General features: G+C 44.0%; 1 protein-coding gene across 1 annotated transcript; it reads right to left on the bottom strand.

Annotated features, from left to right (window-relative positions):
- Positions 1–44: 44 nt before the first annotated feature.
- On the bottom strand, positions 45–16,597 carry LOC118427979 (sucrase-isomaltase, intestinal-like). Its single transcript, XM_035837944.1, has 23 exons — positions 16,116–16,597; positions 15,093–15,247; positions 14,206–14,377; positions 13,748–13,847; positions 13,117–13,289; positions 12,497–12,622; positions 11,770–11,901; positions 11,276–11,395; positions 10,498–10,611; positions 9,987–10,071; positions 9,463–9,580; positions 8,844–8,980; positions 8,598–8,632; positions 8,146–8,262; positions 7,171–7,319; positions 6,754–6,866; positions 3,841–4,117; positions 2,448–2,634; positions 2,021–2,151; positions 1,619–1,707; positions 1,429–1,478; positions 1,097–1,294; positions 45–772 (listed from the first exon to the last, which is right to left on the bottom strand). The coding sequence occupies exons 1-23, from the start codon at positions 16,584–16,586 to the stop codon at positions 695–697; spliced, it is 3,327 nt and encodes a 1,108-aa protein (XP_035693837.1). The 5' UTR covers positions 16,587–16,597; the 3' UTR covers positions 45–694.
- Positions 16,598–24,349: the final 7,752 nt, after the last annotated feature.

The raw sequence follows: 24,349 nt of genomic DNA, 5'->3' as shown, positions 1-24,349 counted from the left end.
TTGTCGTATGATGATTGACCTTCATACTGAATGACATTTTTCTTATTCTTCAATGCTGCTCTTATTTACAATGGCTATCGAAGATTGTTTCGTTATTATATTTGTATGTGAATTGACTATAAAATTGTTTTCCTTATCATCGATAAGAGAATTATTTACAGCATATCACTTAATCTACTCTTTAAAAGATCAATCATTGTCATGGTCAATATATTACACAGTAGACGCTTTTCCTACCCAATATTTGGTTAACAATTGATACCATGTCTTACCAAGACACTGCGTAGAGAAGACCAGGATGTTTTGTAACTTTACTCAGACTTGGTATACAAATGCAATCCAACACCCCTACTGTGGGCTACCACCGACACTATGTCATAAAAAGTAACCTTCAACAAATTGTTTAACAGAACAGAACAAAACTAATAGCTGACGTGACATGTGGTCACGTGTCCTGATAAGTGATTGGTCACTACAATCTGATGACGGCTGTGGTGTAGTCAGCTGGACAGTCGTGTTACAGGTAGGAATAAAGTTTAGATTTTAGCAAAAACAAAACGAACTTTATGTGTTGATCTTTGAGACGACTAACCCAATGGTGTGCGTGATGACGTGGTTTCTTCTTCCTTTGACCCCATGTTGACCCCTTGTTGTGTCCTTGCGCATGCGAGCGTCCTACTTATTTATCCGTTGGTTACCTGTAACCCCAAGTAACCCGTAGACTGGAGGTGATCTTCAGGTCCATGTCGTTGAGGCCAGTTAAGAGAAGAATCTAGGATGAAGTAAAACGTTTGATTAGTCACTTTTAAGACGAACCTGTGTCTGGACCTTTCAAACAGAGAACGTAAAATGCGTCTAAACAAGACCTATACAAGTATCAAATATAATCGTAATCCATCAAAAGTTATACTTTCCACAAATATCCGGAAACACATATTCCACACACGCATAAACATCTCGTTTGTACGCAGAAATGCTTTGTTTTAGCGGTATATGTGTTACGACGTACAGTCATGTTCAGCCATGAAAGTCTCTCAAAAATATTGACTAGCAGAGCGGAAACTGAAATCATTCGTTGGTTCATGGGTTGGCTTACCTGGTTATCCTGATCGTACTGTACTCTGCTTGCTGCGACTGTCTGCAGCGGACCGTTCACGGGGCCTGCTCGGACCGTAGGCGTCTCTGCTCCGAGGGCGAGCCCGTACACTGACACGGTGTCGTACCGGAGAGCGGCCCAGTGTCCAGCTGTGGGTCCACCGAGAGGGACGTTCACCACTTCACACAGCAACTCGGTCTGTTTATGAAAATAAGGGTTTAGTGACTTTTTCAAATATTGTTTTCCCGAAAAAAAGCAATATTGAACATGCTGAATTTGTGACAAAGACTGAAATGTAAAGGTTTTGAGAAAATCGTAATCATAGCACCCACCGATGACGCATTGAAGTTGACAAGGACGTAGTCTCGGCGCTCTACGGAATCTGTTAGCAAACACAGAACGTTATGGACATGCTGAAGAAAGTATAACTCATTGACAAAAATATGCACACACTGAAGATAAGAAGATCACCAGCGTATGTGATAACTCAATATTGTGTAATAAAGAAATGTTGGACAATACCAATAGATTCCCCGTCGTCCCAGAACAATGTCCCGGATGCTGCAGACGAGTCGTCCATGGCAACCAGCAGGCCCATCGGGTTCCTCCGGCTGAAGGAAAACACGATATGTATATAGACTTACTAGGACTTTGAATGATGTAAGCTGTATCTATGTTATATTTTGTCCGCCCGTGGCCATGCTCACAATAAAAGACGCAAATTTGAGCTTCTCATGAAAGTCTGAAAAAACGAAGGTTCAAAAATGGAAACGTGTTCGCCACTCGTGCAGACATACAAATCACAAATCATCCAGAAGTAAACCATTAAGTACAACAACAACAGAAACACATAAACATCACTTGAAGCATCTTAGGCACACATGCCCCCTATATATATACACAAAGTTCCTAAAATACACGTACCTGTACACCGTGGTGTTAGCAGGTTGCTGAGTCGGCAGAATCACTCCGCCACGAACGTGAACGTTGATTTTGTCAAGCGGAGCATCTAGGGTCACCGTCTGACCTCTGTACTGACCTTCGACCTCTTGACCCTATTAACATAATAGTACGATTTCGATTATACGGTTCTAAAAATTGGGAAATTTTGCGATAGGTTTTCAGCCCAGTATACACACAGTTCCACCCACTGACCCTTGACTAATGATTTTGAAAGTATCAAACAATCTTTTTTTTTGCTCGATACATAGTAGTTAAGCTGGTGTGTTACGCCGAACGGCGGTTATACCGGCTATATAGATCAACGCTAGCAAAATCACTTAGTGATACTCTAGGATATATTTAATCCGGGAGACGGTAAACTTATATTTGATTTCACAGTCTTGCTTACCGAGAAGTAGTAGTACCAGCGAGTGTCCGGAAAATACGCGTCCACAGTGGTGGTGTCCTGTAGATGATAGAGAAGATGAACATCGTGTGATTTCAATACAATCCATCGAACGATCTGCTCTAAATATTGGTATTGGGATAAAATATTTCTTCGTTCCATTCTGGAACTTTTCAAGCAGATGCTGGTACTAGTAGGGAAGTCGGACAGTAGATCAGATTAAAAACGAGTACAAAACTCGATCAGGCATGTACTGAAGAAGGTGGAAAACACAGAATTAGCCACCTTCGAGCCATTATAATATCCAAGCCGATCTTACGGTAGCATAAGAATAAAGGAGCGACGCCGGCCTAGGAGGGTATTTCGCTACAAGGCAAATTTTGGCCTGATTACACTCCTTGGCCAGTTTGATACTATCTTATGCCATCGTAGGATCTGCTTGGAGATTACCTGCACCCCACCTGACAACTTATTGACAGATGGAGCAAACGTGACGTCACGCCTTCCACCCCTCCGAGCCACCGAAAATGGACTACTCCATCGCGCAGCGTGACCTAGTTATTCAGCGTGGTGTATTATTGGTTCCCAGTACCCAGAAGGGACACAATCTGAGTAATGAGGCTGTTTACGTGCTCGGGGTACGAACACGGGACCCCCATTTTACGCCCCTTCCGACAGACGAATGCAAATCCCTTACAAAATGTGCACATGTCCGAGCCAGGATCAAATTCAAGGCCACAGATTCATGGAAATGCATCCAGATGGCCAAGCAGAGGGGTTGCCTAACCGCTCGACCACAGAGAAATTTAATAATGTATTAAACAGTCAATAGATTATCTATAAACCTATATTACCTTGAAGGTGTGCTTAAGTATAAACCACACATATGTACGCACCTATAGTATTAAATGCTCCTTTCGACATTTGAATGATACAAGAAATCGGTATGCGCCCCTCCGAAAACGGCCAATGGAATATCCAAACGTTATCAGTAGTGGTCTGGCTGGACCGGGTTGGGTGTGCATACTACTTGTACTAGCATCGAACGCATTCAGCGATATGGCCGACGAATCTACCATCTGTCAGATCCGCCCAAACGCGGTGCTGGGTAAGGACGCGAGTTTAAAACTCGTCAAAGCTGTTCTACGTGGGGACGATCCTGAGTGGACCTGGTTTAACTATGTGACCTCGTTCGCCGTCACCGCAGATGGAGGCATTGTAGTGGCCGAGAGTGCCAACTCATGCCTGCCGTTTCTGGACAAAGATGGCTCCTTCAAGAAGAATGTCGACCTGGATTTCCGACCATGGTGTGTGGCGGCACTGGCAAACGGTGAGCTGTTGGTGACAGGAGACGGGCACAGCATCCGCGTACTGGACAAAGAAGGAGTGGAGTTACGTGTCATCGATGTGACAGGGGCTGAAGAGGCAGAGGAAACTACAAAAGGCATCACTGTTGACGGTTTGGGACGCATCATCGTCACCATCGGGCACCAGGTTTTCGTCCTCAGTCCCAGCGGCGAAGTCCTGCTGAAGTTCGGAGACAAAGGTGAGGGTCAGAAGAATCTGGGCTCCATCCTCCACGTGGACGTCAACAGCAGCAACCACATCATCGTCAGCGACTACGACAACGGCAACGTGAAGGTATTTGACCCCGAAGGTCTTCATCTCTCCACCTGCGCGTCACACGGCTCGGAACCTGGTCAGCTTGGCAACCCGATGAGTGTGATCACCGACAGCGAAGACAACATCATCGTGGCTGACCAGGCCAACAGCAATGTCTCCATGTTCAGTCCGGACGGCAAGTTTATCAAGTACGTGCTGACAGGGGATGATCAGGTACCCCTCTGCCCAATGGCACTGGCGCTGACGAACGACGGGCATTTGTTTGTTTCCAATCACAGCGCTGTGTCCCTTTTCGCAGCTTAGAGACACCGTCACTATTTCAGTCATCCTTCTATAATTGAAGATTTCAACGATTCCAATGTTTCCAAAATTCTTTGTTTCAAAGCCGTACATTCAGCTGTGTCAGTAAGACGTCAGTTTATCTGATAGTTCAACTCAAATATCTTGGAAAGCTTAACCTTTAGATTTACCATTATTCTCTTCTAGGATAATTTTATACCTGCACGAGATTGGTCTTTAATGCTCATTTGATCATTGTTATTGCTGACAAGTAACTGAGCTATTGGAAATCTATATTGGGGATCTATATCTACATTTTTCTTCAGAATCCATTACTGTAACCCAAAACGAATGAGTGGCTCCATAAGCCTTGTTTTGTGGTGAACTAAAAAAGATATTGTTGGTGTTTGAGGTCACTGCATAGAGTCGCAGCCTTGGGGTCTGTCACTCTATTGGGGAATGTAGTTAACCCTCGTTGATGGGATTGAGCATGTGGTATATTCATAGGCACACGTATTCCGTTACTAGATAAAAAGCTAATATTGTACTGCTAGGGCTAGTTCAGCATTGTTACATGTTCAGTAGGGTTATTGTGTGAATATTAGCAGTAGTGATCGGCATTGTCAGAAGATGAAACTATTGTAACTGTTTATCATCTTTGGTGAGGTTTTGTATGCCTAGAGTAGCTGCTGCAGAGAAAACAAATGCAGGCGGTATTGTCTACCCTCCCTTCCCCCAAGTGTAGAGTGAACCAGCCCCAGTGACCTCTTTCTCCTTATAAATAATGAGGAGATGTAGGTCGGGCTGTCTGGGATGACCTCCAGAGAGGGAATGTTGTACCCTCCAAGCAGAGGTTAGGCCCTGAATGTTTTTAAACGTTTTTCTTTTAGTCCTAGGTTTTGACAAAACAAGACACAATATAAAATACAAATCTCGATAAAAACGACGAAAAAAAATGGGGAAAAAGCCGGAGCCTAACCTCTGCTTGGAGAATAGGAGTGTTGGTGTTTGTATAATAAGGGCTGATTTACACGAGGCAAAAAATGACGTTCGACGCGCGGCGCGTGTCCTATGACACTTGTTGTTTGTTTTTTGGTGTAAAAAACGAAAATGACGCGCTTGGTGCGCCTCAGTTTGGCACCTCCAGAAGTATCGTACGACGTGCTACGGGGAGTCTGCGGCCCAGTCCAACCAGTACACGGACCAGCGTTGCGGGCTGCCCATTTCTAAGAAGGCGCAGTTGGTAAAAAACAAAAACAACATAGTTCAGGGGTCATATAGAGTCGTAGTTGGTGTCTGTAAAAAGAAAACTGGCCTACGCTAATCTCCAAGCAGATCCTGCGGTGCCATACTTGATACATACATAGTATCAAAGCTAGCCAAGGAGTATAGCCGGACAAAGGGAGTCAAACGGGCCTCCGGTCGCAAACAAACTCCTAGGCCGGCTTCACTTTTCTGCCAGCGTTTGGCACTATCTTATTCTACCGTAGAATCTTCTTGGAGATAAGGCCCAGGCCACTGTCCTAGGACAATCGACTTACGTCGTGCAAAGTGCCTCGTGTAAATAAGACCTTAAAGGGGCACTCCACTCCACACGGGAGTGTTATTTTCCGATAGATATTAATTTTAGGAAGTAATAACTGCATACTACTTCACATTATACGATAAAGTACCCAGTTGCTCCACATGCCCCAAAAGCATTCAATGTTCTACTAAACTCCACAAGTACCCTCTAATTGAATTATTCCTATGGCTGAATACAATGCAAAACTTTTAGGTAAGGTTACAAAACGAATTTCAGGTTCACTAAGAAATCTCGTCTTGTTCTTCTACTCTTTGCTATCTTATGAGCAATTTGCCTTCTTGGTGTGCTTAGCGTACCACATTTATTCTGAAAATATGTACAATAAACAAAGTGTCTATGCGTATAGGGAATGCATGGGAAGGGTCAGCATGGGTTTAGTGTCATTGTTGTTTTACAAAACAGACATCGCGTAATTCATCCCAAGATGAATTCCACAAAATTCGGCTGATTATGTATGACACATTATCTATTGGAAAACAAGACTCCCTTCTGGAGTGTAATGCCCCTTTAAGAGAGAGAGGGGGGAGGCAAAATAAAGAACTGTGGACTGCTGCATAATGTGTCTTGAATCTCTTCAATTTGAGGAATTTATGGAACCTGTAACATGAATCCAAACTCTTTGATTTGATTTTATTTGATTTGAGCAAAATAAACTCTTCTTCGATGATTTTATACCTGTTTAAAACGTATTAAATCCAGCCATATCAGTGAGAAGCCATTTAACACCAATCTCTTTAAAGCATAACTTTTAGTTAGAAATTCTATTCTTAACGCGTCTATTTTTTTTCATCGTAGTGTAAAACGTTGATCAGGCTAACCAGCCTTTTAGACATGCATAAAGGTCTCCTACCGGCGTTAGTACAGGAGAAATGAGCAGTCCGCTGCCCCACAGGAACTGCCGGTCAACGTCCCACGTGTTGGAGTCGGTAGGGAACCTGAAAACAAAAGAGAAATCTTAAGGTGCCCTCTCACTGCACTTGCGTCAAGTTTGCGTTACTGCGGGGTTCGAAAGATACTCAACGAATTTCAGAGATAAAGAACGAATTTTCTCACTTTTTGTGTATTTCATCGTCTTCAAATTATACTTTTTCAAATCATTTCGCAATATATAAATTATAGAAAATCGGAGAAAATAACAAACAGTAGCGACGCAGTGAATGAACCCTACAGTGACGCAAGCTTGACGCAAGTGAAGTATTTGAGAATATATGATAAAACATTGTCAACAATGTGTCTTACTCGTGTAGGAGTGGCCTGACGACCGTTGTCCCGGCAACGTGGGCGTGGTAGAACAGCGTGTACAGGTAGGGCAGCAGGGTGTAGCGCGTCATCATGACGTCACGGGACGAGTCGATCATAGTCTGACTGAAGACGGCAGGGTCCTGGTCCTGCGTTGGAGGAAACGTAAATTCAGGTTCAGACAACCAAACGCTTGATAAACTATTCATTTGGGAAATCAAACGTATAAGGACTCCAGGAAGAATAGTGATACTACGTACATGTAGTATTAGTAATGGAGATCTCAATAAAACTAACAAACGTGATATACACAATTTTAGATGTTCTGTTAGTCATCCAACCGCAGGCTCGTAAAATCGTATCGTAAGGCCTACGTCATATTTCCAAACCGGGGCCAGGCCGAGCAGCTTTCAGGAACGAAAAGTTTGATATAAAAGACGCCAAACTACACAAGACGTAAAGAGAATAGTCGTGGGCATTATTTTTTGCATATTCTTATATACATTTCTATTTTCCGTTTCCACAAACCCTTTCCGGTCGGCTCCGGTTTGGAAACGTGATGATTAGCCAAAACGGGGCCATGGGACAACGTCAACGAGACATACTACAGGTATGTCTTTGTTTAATGTACGTTTTGGCGTACGCGCGTGGATGTATTCAGGAAATAGTAATGTCCTTTACATAATCGAAACTTGTATCTTGTGACTAAGTATCTTTACAGCCATCCAAACACCCAACACTTACAAACCAATAAGCAGGCGGAAAATTCATGTTCTGGACACCTGTTTTCTCTAAGAAACGTTTTGGTCGCCCAGAGCTAAAAGAAGCTTATTGAGTTGGAAACTGGACAGGACGGTCCGAAACTTCTCGCAGCGATGTATGACAGACTACTGGAAGTCAAACTTCATTTGCTGCACTTCATCATGAGGATGACAAATGATGAAATGAAGAAGAAGGCAAGCCAAGAAGACTTACTATGAAGTCGTTATGGTTGTGGTTACGCGAGTACGGGTAGAAAGCGCCGAGCTGCATCCACCTCTGACATAGCTGCTCCGTCGTGTCCAGGAGAAACCCGCAAATGTCCGCTCCGATCTGAAGAGAAAAGGGGTCATGAGGTCGACTAATATGCTTTATTTCAGTTACGGCGGCCATTTTTTATTTTACGGGGTCATCCAGGGTCATTGCACCAAAACGAGGCTAGTCTGGCTATGACTGAATACTTTGACCTCTGAAATGCAAAATGGCCGCCGTAACTTGAATCAAGCCTACTGCTGAGACAAAACGGATACAGGTTCGTATACAGCCAAACCTCTGTATTGACCACCTCTTCATAATGACCACATGACCTTTATGACTATCCTTAGATGGTTTCGACCATTAACCAATGTATAAAATGCCGAAGTTATATTCAATGAAGTGAAACTCACGTATGGTATTCCAAACAGTCCGAACTCTAGCATTCCTGAAAAAGGAAGAAGGCAACTAATACTGACCTGCTTACTTAGGAATACATAAATTTAGATAATGTATTCCCTGTCTGTTTCAGTGTTAACTTTTCTTCTATACACGGAGAAAATGGAGTCTATGAATTTTAAACGTTATAACACATCTAGGGGAAAACGAACACTATTTTAAGCAATACCATACGATCTTGTAAGAACATGCTATTTTACCCGTGATGGACCATTCCATGTCCTCCCAGGCTGACTTGTTATCTCCCAGCCAGTGCCCGGAGTACTGTCCGGTACCCACGAAGTTAGCACGGGTGATGATGATCCCACGCTTGTCAGGAAACACTCTGCTCATAGCGCTGCAGATTGATAAAATTATGTTGCTTCATATCCAATAGGAATCCCACAGAGTTTATGCCATTGAACATCCGCAAATTGAGACAGATTTTGCAACGGCCTTTTGCAGGGAATCCAGTGATGCAATTCTTGTCACTTCAATTATTTTCTATTATCGTGCTGTAAGTGATCGAGTATAATCTAACTATCATTTATTCTGAGGATTTACAGGTAAAATTGAAGAACCTCTTGATTGACAAATTTCTGCCCCAGTGATCACTCTATACCCATCAATGATATCTCAATGATCCCAAAGGCGAAGGTTTTCCAATGATCTTTCAATTATTTTCAAGGTCTTGAAATGATCTTTAAGGTCTTCTAATCATCTCTTAATGGTCTTTCGATGACCTGAATGGTGTCTGCTCAAGCCTAATCAACCAAAGTTAGGATCACTGCTGTCAAGTGCTGTAGATTATGGATTTGAAAATAAAGACTTTTGACTTACGATCTAGTAGCGATGGCCATGCTGTGCCCATACAGACTGTGTACGTCATAGTGCCTGCCCCAGTACTGTAGCGTGTCCATACATAATGTCCGTTCGTACATCAGCTTGCCTTTGATCGCTGAAAAGTACATCGTATATTGTGCATCACAACACAATATTAATGATATTTCTACGCAACTTATTTTGATTTATAGACTAATTGTTGTATCGAGGTTTTTATGTTTTCTGTGTTGTGTTGCGTAACGTGCGGTGCACTATATTAGCGATCACTGCTTGGGTCCCACGTGTATTGTATTGTCACAATCAAAATCCAATCATTGCTGTACGTGTCTTATGATGACAACGTCTAAATCATCATCACTATACGAAAAAGAGGTTTATGACGATCATTGCGCATTCTACGTACATTTCTAGGTTTACTAATGTGTCCTCGCATAATCAAACGACTTGAAAATCAGTGAAAATCATTGAAATAGGACCTCAAAAGTACATAATCTTAGAAGTTGAAGGAGGACGTTTCTTACCTGGCACGTAAGGAGGGTAGTTCCACATGTCGTCCCCGCATCCCGTCAAGGAACCATTCTTAAACGTCTTCGGTTCGTTCATATCCTGAAAATATGTTTGTTTCTTTGTTTTTTACTAATGATTAACTGCTAAAAATCATCATATGTAGAACATACATTTCAGTGCCATCAATGTGGTATCATCCCAGCAAAGGGACGAAGACTTACGGACTCGTGAAAAATGCAGAAAAAGTGCAAAATTGCCTGGAGTTTAGCACGAGAAAAAAACATGAGATAAAGGAAACAAATAATAGCTTTTTGAGGCTCAAATTTCGACGCTCATTAAAACGGTATGAGAGCTATGGAAGAGAACGCTTTCAGTGTAATTATGTTTACCTACGGCTGTTTTGGCCACCATGAGTAATCACGTAGCATGGTCATAAGTTATGTACATCGGAAAAGGTATTCGAAAAATCAAGACTCAGACTGTTAAATCATTGGTTGAAGAATTCTGAGAACAGAATGTACTCACAATCCACAACCCGTCGTACGGGATGACATTATGGAAACTCTCGCAGTGATCGCCCCACCACTGCACGGTGTCCGGCTTGGTGAAGTCTGGGAACACTGTCGTCCCGGGCCAGACCTGACAATAACAAATAACAGCTGTGCTGCATGAAAGTTCATCTGTGTTGGTAGAATACATTATAGAAATTGGTAAACTTTCTTTCCAACACTGAATTAATATAGGGACTTACCCTAAATTTTCGGTCAACCTTGTTCACGGAATGACCCTCTCTATCTCCATCAGTGACGTCAGGAACACGCCACTCATACTTATGACCCCCTCCTGCAAAAGTGGCGTGTTCCTGACGTCACTGCTGGAGATAGAGGGTGTCATTCTGTGAACAAGGTCGACGGAGTTTGACCGAAACTTTAGGGTAAGTTAATTCAGTGTTGGAAAGAAAGTTAAGCAATCCCTATAACAGCTGTACTGATTTAATGCTACAGACATGAATTAGGATATTTTGACAAACTTATGGCTCTTCATCCGGTCAAACTTTGGGGTTATTAACAATTTTTGTTACCCCTTTAAGTCAAAATACCCTGGCATGAATGTATTATGTAGCGGTATCTGTCAGTGTTAATTGCGCAATTCTGACTGATTTCAGCGTTAATGAAGGCGTCCTACATGCTTCATTATAACTTTTCGAGAATAATGGGTCCGGAAAATCACACACAGTCATAGTGTGTGTAGTGTAGGATCTACTTTTGTGATCTAGGCGGCTCTTATAGAACATTTGTCCTACCTCCCCGACCAGGTCGGTTACTCCGTCGGCGTTCTTGACGAAGACATCGGCCTGCAGTCCGGACTCGTACGGGAGGTAAGGCGACCCGTCCCGCCTGTTTGTGTTACCAATGGCCGGGTCCTGTAGAACGACACGTTTGTTGACAATCATTATGTGTTTGCCGTTCAGTCCGCATTTGTTTAAGCTCACAGTGTATCAACAAAGCGTTTACTTTTTTGTTGACTACCTTGTTCAGATCTACTTAAGGCATTTCTCCTCCCTTTAATGATGGAGCAGGTATGAAATATTTTGCTGTCATATTTTCATCTAAGACTCTGGCAAATAGAGTTCCCAAAGCCATATCCATTTGCTTGGGTAAATGCAATTTAGCGTCTCTTAATACCTTGATGACTTCACATCGACGAGTGCGGCATGTAGACATAGAATAGAGGGCACATGCGAAGATTAGTGTCTCTTTTGCCTTGAAAAAATGCTCACTAAAGATCTGTTCTCACCAGAATAATGATGTACTTCTGCCCATGATCATGAAGGTTCTGCACCAGATCCGGAAGTCCCTGGTACAGCTCCGCGTCGTACGTGAAGTCCTTCGTGTCCTCCATGTAGTCGATGTCACCGTATTGGACGTCCTGTATACATATACATATACATATACATATACATATACATATACATATACATCTACATATACATGTACATGTACATGTAACTTCTTCTATATAGCAGTCAACTGTCCTTGCCTTATTTAAGCATGTCGTAAATCTACGTACAAGCTGTAAAACGTGATTATTTGTAAAATGGCTAATTTTGCATGCATAAACTTAGGATTGCCAAGACCTTGCGATACTAACGGACAAAACGCAATAGTCATGTAAGCTTAGGTTCAAAATTACATTTTCGGGCGTGACCAATTGCATGGCCCCGTGAGGCACCTTGCGGTTCCCGGGATATTTTTTGCCCCGGCCGGGAACCGGGTTGAATTTAAATCGGACTTAAAATAAACCCGGGGCCCGGTAACAAATAGACGCCGTGACCTACACGTGGGAAAGACCGAGAGGTACTCCCAGAGCCCGGCCGGGGCTACTTCCCTGACGGGAACCGGTGCAATTGGAGCCTAAGCCTCAATAAGAAAGAGGTTTTTTTTTTTCATCTTCATAAGATCACAGTCAATGCTTATCTCAGATACTACCAGACGAGGTACGAGGTAGGAGAACGTTTGCTTACAAAAGGGATGCCTGTGTCGCGTGTCCGCTGCACCACTGTCCGCAGCTTGTCGATGTTAGTATAGTTCCATCTGCTCAGCTGGAAGCCCAGGCCCCAGTATGCAGGCATGATGGACCGCCCGATCATCTACGGGAAGAAATATTTTTAATCTGTGTTGATAAGTTTTGCTTACGTTTGTTGTAGTTGCTAGATGAAGAGGTGTGATCGTAAATGCTTGCTCCTAACTCGATCAGATAAAAACTTCAATCGTCCTTGGGAATTAAAATGTTAGAGTCTGTTGTATAATGCTAAAGTTCTGTCGATACAAAGGTGTACACGGATCAGTCTCAATGACCACTCCATCAATAATTAGATCTTGAAGAAGGCGACAGAAGTTGAAAATTTGATCCGTTGTGGTATGATTGCTACAGACAAAGATGAGCTCCCAACTGATGCACGGTGGCTGTTGCCATCTCTCCCGGATGTTCCGTTCCTTTTATCCGTTCTTTTTGTTGTTTTTTTAGATTTCCATAGCGATGCGTCCTTGACATTAAAAGACTACTAGTATTTAAATTGTCCTGTGTGCATTGCGTTACACTGTCAAGTATTGTGAGACAAGGATATTAATGACACAGTCCTACCTCCGTGTACTGCTGCACGACGTTTTCCGGGGAGGGACCGAGGAACATGTAGAAGTCCAACACCCCGCCAATCACGCGGTACGTCACGGTTGGCATGGCAACCCTCTCCATGTCCAGGATGTCGTCACGGATCTGGGACTTCACTAACGTCACAGGAGGCTGTAACGTCACCTCTGTGGAGGGTAACAGAAACCTTTGTTTCTTTAGTGCGAATGTAGTTTTATCCGGACAAATGTACGGATAGAGGGAGACAGTGGAAGGTTGAGAGAAAGAGACTGACATAGAATCACCTCTGTGGAAGTTAAAGACAAATTGTGTCTTTACGATAAGACAGAACGAAAGAGGAACAGAGGAAAAAAAGAACGAGAGTGAAAAAGAGTGCCAGAAAGATAGTCAGGGAGAGGCACAACTGAGGGATTAGAGAGAATCAGAGAGAGCGACTGATAAAGAATTAAATACACCCAGAGCAAAGACAAAGAACGAGAAAGGTCGAGTGTAAAAGAGAGTGACACACACAGAGGCGAAATGTTGGTAGGAGAGGGAGACTCAGAGAAAGAGAGAGAGAGTTAGAGTTGAATACACCCAAAGCATAATCGTCCATAATTTATCTTGAACCCTAATTTGTCCCTACCCATGGCGTTACTGTTGAGGAGAAAGACTCCGTTCGCGTTGCCGTCAGAGTCCTCCAGACACATGTAGAACGGGTGGTGTCCGTACAGGTTATCAAAGTTCTGCAAAGGGGTAAAGAACAGAACACCTTTTGTTCCTCGGTGTTGTAATAGGTTAGTGTGTAAACTAACGTCAGTATGTGAACTAAGGTAGTCCTATAGACTTTCGAGGCCGTACTAATGGGCAGTGGAGTGTTATCGACTGTGTCTGGCACCTTTTGCCTCTCCAACAAAACCCACGTTTACACATATAGTAGGAAAAGCCGTGTAAAGTGCCTTTAGCAAAACACAAGATCGGTAGTATGACAGGATTTGAAGCAAGAACCCCTGTGTTCTGGGCCAAAATACCTCTCAGCTATTCCACATGACTCCACTAAACCCTATACTATCTTAAGTACATGTACAGTAAACGCATGCTCACCCCTTTAGGGGAGGCTCCTCTGCTGAAGATGGGCCAAGTTTTCCAGTTGAGGTCGTGCCTGTATCGCCTGTGGACGTGCTCCCCCAGTCCGTACAGGTTAGGGCTGGCCAGCCGGGTGGACACGGACAGGAACTGGTCGGAAAACGTCAGCTTTCCCACCGAGGTGTCGAATCTGGGGTAAAAAAAACAGCAGCAAATATCCATATAGTAAGGTTACGTTAAGGAAACAAAACCAGAATGGTACTCACTTCCAACGTTTCTATGTCTGCCAGACACCATCATCGAGGTTAAAATGACTGGATCTGATTCTAGCTGCTGCAGCGCCACCTACATTGGCTATAAGTAGCAGCGAGAATAATATCAAGGCATTCTAAGACTAACCCTGATGATGGTGCCTGACAGACATCGAAACGTTGGGAGTGGGCACAATTCTGGTTGTGTTTCAAAGAACCTTCCTATTTTAGAATTTTACCAAACTGATGAAACTATTTACGGAGGAGCAAGTATCGATATGATCTTTGCACTCACGTGAACATGACGTAAGTACTGAGCGCCATGTTGAATGGTTAAACCATGAAGTCTGTATATATAACATCGGTAACTATAATTATTGTACAATCGCTGTACTTTCAGACTAGTCGTACATGAGTCAGGTGCATTCTTCGCTTTTTACTCGGAAATACAGACACGATTTTTCGTGATATTATTAGCAGTTGGTCATCATATATTTGTATTATAAAAACAGTGAATCATTTCGTTTGCGCACACTCTTGGGTTGTATTTTGATTATATGAGTTGTGTTGATTTAACCGTGCTTCAAACATTATCTATTTATAGAAACATGACGTAACGACTGATAACAGTATCTATATGACGTAATGACTGACATTGTTGCCCCTGTGCTTTTCCTGGTGACCTTGATGCTGAAGGGCCGGTGTGTGAAGGTGACGTCATACAGGGGGTTGTCCACCGCCTCCCCGGGTCTGGGGACCCTCAGGGCCGCCTCGGGAACCTCGTACCGGGCAGAGGATGGGTCTAGGATCTGGGGAGGGTAAGAAGCTGGGATTTAAGAACCTCGAACCGGGACTCCGCTGGGTCTAAGATCTGGGGAGAAGGACCGAGACAAGAACCTGTGGTTGAAGAACCTCGTATCGGGCCTCCGATGGGTCTAAGATCTGTGGAGAAAGAGCAAGATAAGAAAAGGTGGTTATAGAATCTCGTAACGAGCCTCCAACGGGTCTAAGATCTGAGGAGAGGCATTGAGATACGAAGCTAAGATTAACGAACCTGGTACCGGGCCTAAAATGGGTCTTAGATCTGTGGAGAAGCATCGATATCAGAACCTGTAGTTAAAGAGCCGTCTGTGGCGTCTCTTGTGAGCACCAACGCTACAGGATCTTACATGACTGGGTTTCTAAAACATAGCACTTTTTGGAACCCAATTCAGGAAGCAATAAACTAGAGAAGGTTTCTATCCGTGGTAGATAAGAAAAAAATCAGATTGGTATTCGTGAACAGCAGTAAGATATGAAAATCCACGACATGCAAATGATGCGTGTTTTGTGAAGTTTGGTAGTATTTTCCCATAGTGTAATGTATGCGTGGACTTTACGTGGAAATTATGTTTGGACTCCTGCAAACCGGGTTCTGGGTTGCACAACGAAGGATATGTCCTTTCGTGGATATAGGTAACGTATTAAGTAAACAAAGGGTTTGCCCCGAGTATACAACAATGTTACGTTGGTAAATACCTAAGTGAAAAAGATGCCATTTTAAATTTATCTCAAATGTAAACATTGAAAGTATGCATAATGTCTTATAATAGAATCCGGTCAACTTGTCCTGACAGTATACACCGAGAAAAAAGTATTCAACATGAAACTATGGCATGAACACAAGGGTTTACAAACCTTCACGTGTAGTCTATGCTCTTCCTGCATTTCCACCAGCACCTCCAGCGTTCCCACGTCGTCACTGTACGGGGTGGGCGGGCTTTTCAGGCGGCGCAGCCTGGCCCTGTAGCCCGTAGCCGTCTTCGCCACCTCCCCGTCCAGCTCGTAGCCGTGGTTGGTCGGGTAGAAGCAGCTGGGCGGGCCCTGAGCGGCCGGCGGACTCCAGCAGCAGCCCCGTGCCTCGCACCGGTCTCTGGTGGCCTTCCCCTCGGGGTGACAGTCGACCCTCTCCCGCTCGTCCATGGCGGGACACACGGGGTGGAGCCGGTCCGTCCTGGTCAGTACCACTGCGGTGGGGACGATGATGACCAGCAGAGCCACCACCACGGTGCACGCCGCGATCAGAGCAAACCGCCATCGGGGCCGGCTGAACTTCTCATCACTACGATCTTCTGCCGGTTTTCTCGGAGAACTTTCTTCACCAGGCATGACTTTAAGGATTCACCGTGTGCTCAAGAGTCCAACGATTGTCAAGAGACGCCCACTTGACTGGCACTTACCTCCGGACGTTATAACGTTAATCAGGTCATGGATGGGGCACACCACCGACAGCTTGGGTAATGATTAAAACTTGTTTGGTTAATGATTAACTTTATAACTCGTACGTTACCCGTAGCGGACGCCCATGCTGGGAATAATTATAAACCACTACAATTTCAACAATCTCATGTGAGAAAGACTATCGACAGGGAATGTTCAACCGAAAGGGTTGAAACTCTTCATTTGTTTAACTTTGCTGTCGCACAAAGTTTCATCGAACGATCGTGGACCTCGTTTGACCCTTAACCCCTCTCCCTCATGACCTCAATGAAAAGCGGTCTGCAGGCCAATTTAAGCCTCTCATGAATAAACAAATACACTGGTCATATTCTCTATCAATACCAGCGGGTACAGCTGGTCCGAATTTGAGTTTTTCAAGGTTAAACAAAAGTATTATAGCAATAATTTTCTTGGTATGTTGCGGGAGTATTATGTAGTCCAAAAGACACTTGTAGCATTTGAAAAGCTTTGTGGATTGCATCGGTAATTCTGCAATTGAATACTAAGTACAATAAGCAGTAGTACCTGTGTAGATATACTATATATCTCAAAAAAGGCTAAGATTACGTGCCTTTGTGGTGTTCTTCCACCCTTATCGTTTTTCTTGGCTTATTTTGGCGCAAGCCTATCATCAAATTTGTCTGGCTTTTCTTTTATATAACCGATAAACAGTTGCATGACATCGCCCACCTGTTTTGTGGTTGGAGAAGTAGAAGCTGTAAAAGCGCGCGACTAGATTGTCTGATCCACCTACACCAGAGCATACTAGTACTCCTGCTTTTATCCAGACTCTTTCAGGCCTTCCTAATACTCCTACTACATTGTCGTCGGCCTTCGGCTGTGCTTCTTGATCGCAGGAAGCTAAGGTCGGCCGATTTCAAGGTGGACAGAGGCGCGCGCGTATTTTTGACTTAAAAACCGTCCCTATTACACTGAGCAAGGCTCCGAAGAATTGCCAGCGATCCCTAAAAAACTTCGCGCTAATCGAGAAAACTCAGGACTGACGAAAATGTCACCAGATCGATTTTCGCACAATGTAACTGGGGTATAATTATAAGGGGTTATGGGTTGCAGCATTCCACAAAGTAGAGAGCCCGCTACATGGGAATCAATTATCATTCTTCTCAGCAGGCAAATGTTGCCCTATGGTGGCCTAACGTCCCTAAGAAATAAATTATCATCTCTAGTATTTGACTTATTGTACTTCTTAACAGTCGGTGTAGTTAATTTTGTTAACAGTGATTAGGCCACTGCAAGTAAATTTTATGGATGACATCAGCGCGCGCATTAATTTTCGCCTGATTTTAGAAGAAAAAAAACAAGAATTTCTGTCTTCTGCAGGGATGGTCAACATGACGATAAAATACCAAAATGAGCAAATATGTTGTGTTGTAGCCTAATAATTGTACTTCCTTGTAGAGTGTAGAATTGCTAGGTACCCAGGACTGTAATTGTAGAAATGAAACTTATTGGATTGTTGTAAAAGTGACACCAACATGGAAGCTATGAGTGTGGTTACCAACTTTGTTGGTGATGCCAGTCTACCAGACTACTGTCAATTTTACCACACCAGTGCATGTCTTAAATACAGGAATGAATACTTTGTTGGCTCTGATACCATGTTTTGTCCCTTTAATTCTTTTTACAACAGTCATCTCAACTTCATGCTGCCTGTTTTTTAAAATCTTGTTGTTTTTTTCACCCATCTTGTTTTTTTTTCGCCCTATCGCACTATTTTTGCAGTCTGCAGAGGATGTCATCCATAAAATTTACTTGCTGTGGCCTTAGTATCGTTGAAAGTTATCTGGAGCTTTTGGAGTACAATTCTTTTTTTAATTAAAAACAACAACAACAATTATAGCACATTTGGAGGGATAACATATACTGGTACGTCTGGACGAATTACATTGGGTAACTAACTTCACATGCAGTACATGGGTAGTGGAACAGTCAGAACAGACAAATACATGTAGTATATTTGTCAAAATACTGGGGAACCTTAAGGAATATGTACAGTCTGACACTACACTATGATGGAGTATAACTCTTATAAAAAAAACTGGTGACCAGAAGGAGTAATAGCATGCGAGCAAGTTCAGCTACAACAGTCAAGATCGGAAAACTTGACCTCCAGGTCAACATACAAGGTTATCAACCTGTCGACCAAGCGTGCTTCTGTACGCGTATCGACCACGTGTCTGAATAGTTTCTCCTTGCGCCAAAAAAAAAAAGACTCGCGACTGATTGATTTTTTTTGTAACGTTGCGCAGCCAAACGCTGCCAAGCCAAAATATCATCTCACGTACGCACCAGACAATCAACAACTGTTTCTTTTTTTAATGTCTCATTTCGCCGTCAGCGCAAGCGGTGCGGTGAGCCGGTCGGATCATTACTCTGCTTGGCCGGCTCACATGAAGCCACGGGTGTCCAAGTAGCCAAGGGCCATTGCTGAAAGGGCGCTAGCCAGTGAACTAAGAGATAATAGACTCAGGACACTGCATTTTGCATATTAGGGAGTACCGATTTCTTTCTAGAGGAATTTGGCGGGTTTTTTTTAAGTGCTCGCGGGTGGTTTACCGCGTAAGACTGATCATAAAGGTGATAGTTCTCTTCGAGTTTAGATCTAAATTCTGTGGCTTGTCTGGGCTTCGACCTGCGATCTTTGGTAAAGTAAGCTCAGTAACGGCCATGGCTTACGAGCAGGCAGCGCTGGTCAAAAATCACCGGTGCCTGATCGAGACCCACCCCGCCGAGGAGCCGAGCGGGGTGCGGTACGCGGCAAGCGGAGCGTACGACATCCCCGAGTCGGTGAGACTGCACGTCCGGCACTTCGAACTTGTACAGCCTGTTACAAGTTCACGTTCAGGGGCGACGTGCGAAACTCGCTTCTGGTGTGCCCCAGACCCCATCCATAAAACAACACAAGCAGAGTCTGCCTACCAAAGCTCTGATGCACCAGCGTTGCCGATGAACATTTCACACGGGGCCGGTACGGGGTCGCTCCCGCCGGTGTTGCCGCCGCGACACGCTCGCGTTAACCACGATGCCCGTACGGAAGCGCACCCGGTGGCATTGCCGTCGACAGATCAGGCGGACTCTGTTCGGTCGGAAGCCCGTCCATCGCATCGAAGCGTTCTCGATGACCGTACGGGTGGGGTCGGCACAGAGGCCCGCACATCTGACGAAGACCCTCCGCCTCATGTGGCCAACACATCTCCTGAAGTACGACCACCTCCCGAAGCTCGTTCGGATCCAGAGACTAGGTTGTTACGCTTTATCCTATACCTCTATTTTGTACTTTGTATAATAGTTAGTTGCCATACATTGTATCATTGTACGTTTGTCGTGCATGCAATAAAGTTCTTCTTATCCCCCTAGCGAGGCCCAACCACATCCCGATGCCCGCCCGACTCCCGGAGCACAGTCGCCGCCAACAAACATCCATGTTGATAACGCAGTTGGAAGTGAAGAGAGCACAGATGACTTAAACCTAGATCGACCTGGTCCATGTGGTGCCATGGGCAGTGGGAACGACGAGGAACTCGCCCGCGTTCGACGTCGCAAGCGCCCGGCTTCAGGTTAGTAATGATATGTTCTGATCATCAATATCATCTATATTCGTAGTGCATTCTTAAAATTCTCACTGCATTTCAGATATTTGTGCCCATTCTACATTGATACTTGTGACCAGTCCGATTATTTTTGTCATGCTTGAAAATTTCGAGGCGAATTTTTAATATCGAACGGCAGTGTATTCTATCTGCGGTGTGACCGCATTCTACGACATTGCAACATTGATCACAACATTCTGATCTTGTTTGATTGAGAACTGAAACAGCAAGCCAATTCAAATTCTGCCAGAATGTTGGTGGTCACAAGAATTGGTACAATTGTCTGGAATGCCTGCTTGTTGAAACCTTTATTTATTCATGAGAAGCTCAAATCGGCCTGCAGGTTGCTTCAATTGAGGACAAGAGGGAGGCAAGGGTCACATGAAATATAATAGAGATGCAGATTACATCGGTACTGACAAATCTCTGAACATAATTACAATAATGTACATGATTGGTAAAAAAAACATATAGTAAAGCGAATCAGGGTTCATTGTCCGTTTCCGTTCGTTTTGGTTATTTTAACATTTTCCCAAATAGTTCTTTCTTTTTCTTTCCGAGTCATTTGTTCAAGCAGATGATTTTAAATAAAATGTGATTTTGGTAGATGGACAATTAGATTTTGTCGGGAGGTTTTTGAAACTAATATTGAATGAACATACGTTACATTACTTACAGAGAACAAAGCAGAGGAGGTCGGTCTCTGGGGTCAAACGTTACGTCATCTGAGGTCACGACCCCAAATGATGTGCCTAATTGTCACGGCCGTTGCCATGGTGATACTGATGATGTCAGCAATTATCCTCGCGACGCTCATCAAGCCCCCATATTCTGCTGACTCGACAATAAGAATTTCTCTATTCTTTTTCTTGATTCCAAATGTGACAATATTTCAGCATTTTACTCGGGATCTTCTTTGTCAATGGCCACATGTTTGTTTGTTTCTTTATTTGTTTGTTTACATTGAGTTAGTTGTTTGTACTGAAATATTGATAATAGAAAACATCTTTTTATATCCGCAATACCCCAAGCTCTAGGGCATTAGTATTCTTACCTTTAAATATCAAGATTCCGTTAACTTACCGACTGGGGGCGGCAAGGTTGCCAGGTTCAAGTTAATAATTTTGTCTATTCGTTAAGCTTTGGGACGTCCCTTCAGACATTGGACGGTTTGTCTTTACCCAATTTTCAAGAGTGTGCGAGAATCGGATGGGTACAGCTAATATTACCGGTGCAAAATCAAAATCAAAAGACGAGACAGTCCCCTGGCTCCTGGGAATCGCACCCGGCCCGTCATCAGCTTACTTAAGCCCCCTTTACAAATCAAGAATTTAGCTCGGCCGAGTTGTCAGCGATCTCCAAATTACGAGGAGGTATGACGCTGATGCTGACGAAGAAACTCTGCCATTTGTTCGTAGGCATAAGAGTCATGCCTCCTCGTAATTTAGAGCTCGCTGACAACTCGGCCGAGCTAAAATTCTTGATTTGTAAAGGGGGCTTAACCAAACACCACCACAATAAAGAGTCCAAACCATTTGGAATGGTTAGTTTGTGGCCCTTGCACCCCACTGTTAAGGTGATATCTCACTGCACTTGGGGCACTGGTGCGGCCCTGTGGTGTTCGTTCACTGCGGCACTATTTTGTTACTTTCGCCAATTTTCTATAATTTAGATATTGGTAATAAGCAAAAATAAGACTTAGCAGACAGCAAAATACACAAAACGTAAGAAAATTCGTTCTTTATCTCTGAAATTCGTTGCGTTATCTACGAACCCCGCATGAAAAGTGCCGCACTGGTGCCCCAAGTGCGGTGAGATACCACCTTTACAGCTTAACTTGCTCTGTTTTTTTTTCGAGTAATAAGTCTGTTGTATTGAGCAGGATAACATTCTACCCCACAGCCGGAAGCTAAAACAGCGCCCACGATCAACGTCTCCACCCACTCCTCCCAGGGGCTGTCCGGAAAGCTTCTTTTTTTGTTATTAGAAATAAGTTTGTTGTGAACAGCATGACGTTTTTCTCCACAGCCAGAAGCTACAACAAAGGTCACGATCAACGTCACCACCCACTCCTCCCAGGGGCTGTCCGGAAATCGGGACGGACGGGTAGGCGTTACCAACTTCCCTTTCGTAAACAGTTGTCGCCTTTTGAGGCCTACGCCATATTTCCAAATCGGCTTCTGCCGTGTAGCGAAACTATCTGTAGCTACGTAGGCTGTATCTGCATCTAGTATATAGCCGGTATAACTGCCTTTCGGCGTAACACACCAGCTTCTGTACCTGTATCTATATAGCCGGTATAACCACCCTTCAGCGTAACACACCAACTTCTGTATCTGTATCTATATAGCCGGTATAACCTCCGTTCGGCGAAACACACCAGCTTCTGTACCTGTATCTATATAGCCGGTATAACCACCCTTCAGCGTAACACACCAACTTCTGTATCTGTATATATATAGCCGGTATAATCGCCCTTCGGCGTAACACACCAGCTTCTGTATCTGTATCTATATAGCCGGTATAACCACCCTTCAGCGTAACACACCAGCTTCTGTATCTGTATCTATATAGCCGGTATAACCGCCGTTCGGCGAAACACACCAGCTTCTGTATCTGTGTCTATATTGCCGGTATAACCGCCGTTCGGCGTAACACACCAGCCTCTGTATCTGTATCTATATAGCCGGTATAACCACCCTTCAGCGTAACACACCAGCTTCTGTATCTGTATCTATATAGCCGGTATAACTGCCTTTCGGCGTAACACACCAGCTTCTGTACCTGTATCTATATAGCCGGTATAACCGCCGTTCGGCGTAACACACCAGCTTCTGTACCTGTATCTATATAGCCGGTATAACCGCCGTTCGGCGTAACACACCAGCTTCAAGGCACGCCCGTGACACTTAACCTTTGCACATCTGTCATATAGCAAAACTAACTGTAACTAACTGACAATGTAACGAAACGACAGACGGTGACGAGAAATATTCTGCATTTGCCTATAAACGTTATCTAGCTTCTGTACTGCTTTCTTCTGCCGTAGCCCGTGCCAACCAAGAGCCTCCCAACCGGGACACATCCTTTGGGATCGGTCCGACCATCATCCACACACGGTAAGATAAACTATGAATATGTGGGATCGCGTAGCGCAGTGGGACCGTGTTCGGCCCGTGACAGAGAGGTTGCAGGTTCGAATCCGGCTGCTGTGTTACCGATCTTGTGCCCTTGGGAAAGGCACTTTACACGACTTTGCTCACTTTACTCAGGTGAAAATGAGTACTTAGCTTTGGCTAGGGCCGTCCCTCGGATAGGAAATAAAACGAAGGTCCCGTGTATGGGGAGAGCCATACCCCAGGCACGTTAAAGAACCCCGACACGTGCGATGGTGCGGTGTGCGATGGTGCAAAATCCTTCCGTCTAGAATTGGCGATTCTCTACAAATCACCCGGACTCCAGGAAGAATAGTGACATATCAGTCACTAATGGATATCTGTATAACCAAACCAAACCAAACCAAACCAAAAGTTGGCAAAACATCCATGTATAGTTTCATCAGCTTGGTAAGTTACTGTATAAAAATACCCTTTCCACAACCTTTCCGGGTTGGAGAATTTTTTTTTTTTAAATTCACTTGTCCTTTAGGACATTGCGTTTTATTCTATACCTTTATTTTGTACTTTATGTGACATACAGTATATTGTACCGTACACAACTACTGCCGTGCAATAAAGTTCTTCTTCTTCTTCTGTAATAGTCTTAAGGCCCACGTCACAAATCCAAACCGGGACCCGGCCGGGCAGATTTGGGGAACGAACAGTATCATATAAAAGACGCCAAACTACACAGGACGTAAAGAGAATAGTCGTGGGCATTATTTTTGTATATTTTCAGTATAAAATTTGATTTTTAGTTTCTCAAGACCCCCGGTTGGGAAATGCGACGTTAAGGCCCCCTCTCACTTGACGTGCGGCACGCTTGCGGCATTGCTGCGTTCGTTCGCTGCGGTACTGTTTTGGTATTTTCTCCGATTTGTTG

Source organism: Branchiostoma floridae, chromosome 12 (assembly GCF_000003815.2).
Source record: "Branchiostoma floridae strain S238N-H82 chromosome 12, Bfl_VNyyK, whole genome shotgun sequence".
NCBI lineage: Eukaryota > Metazoa > Chordata > Leptocardii > Amphioxiformes > Branchiostomatidae > Branchiostoma > Branchiostoma floridae.
The sequence above is the reverse complement of the archived record's forward strand: the minus strand, read 5'-3'. Positions and strand labels throughout refer to the sequence as shown.

Excerpts from the sequence above, each read along its gene's own strand:
- LOC118427979 (XM_035837944.1), bottom strand. The coding sequence starts at position 16,586 with ATGCCTGGTGAAGAAAGTTCTCCGAGAAAACCGGCAGAAGATCGTAGT. Across the intron at positions 14,378-15,092 it reads AAAAGCACAGGGGCAACAAT|ATTCGACACCTCGGTGGGAA; the intron begins GTCAGTCATTAC and ends TTTTTACCCCAG. Across the intron at positions 7,320-8,145 it reads ACAACCATAACGACTTCATA|GACCAGGACCCTGCCGTCTT; the intron begins GTAAGTCTTCTT and ends CCTCCAACGCAG.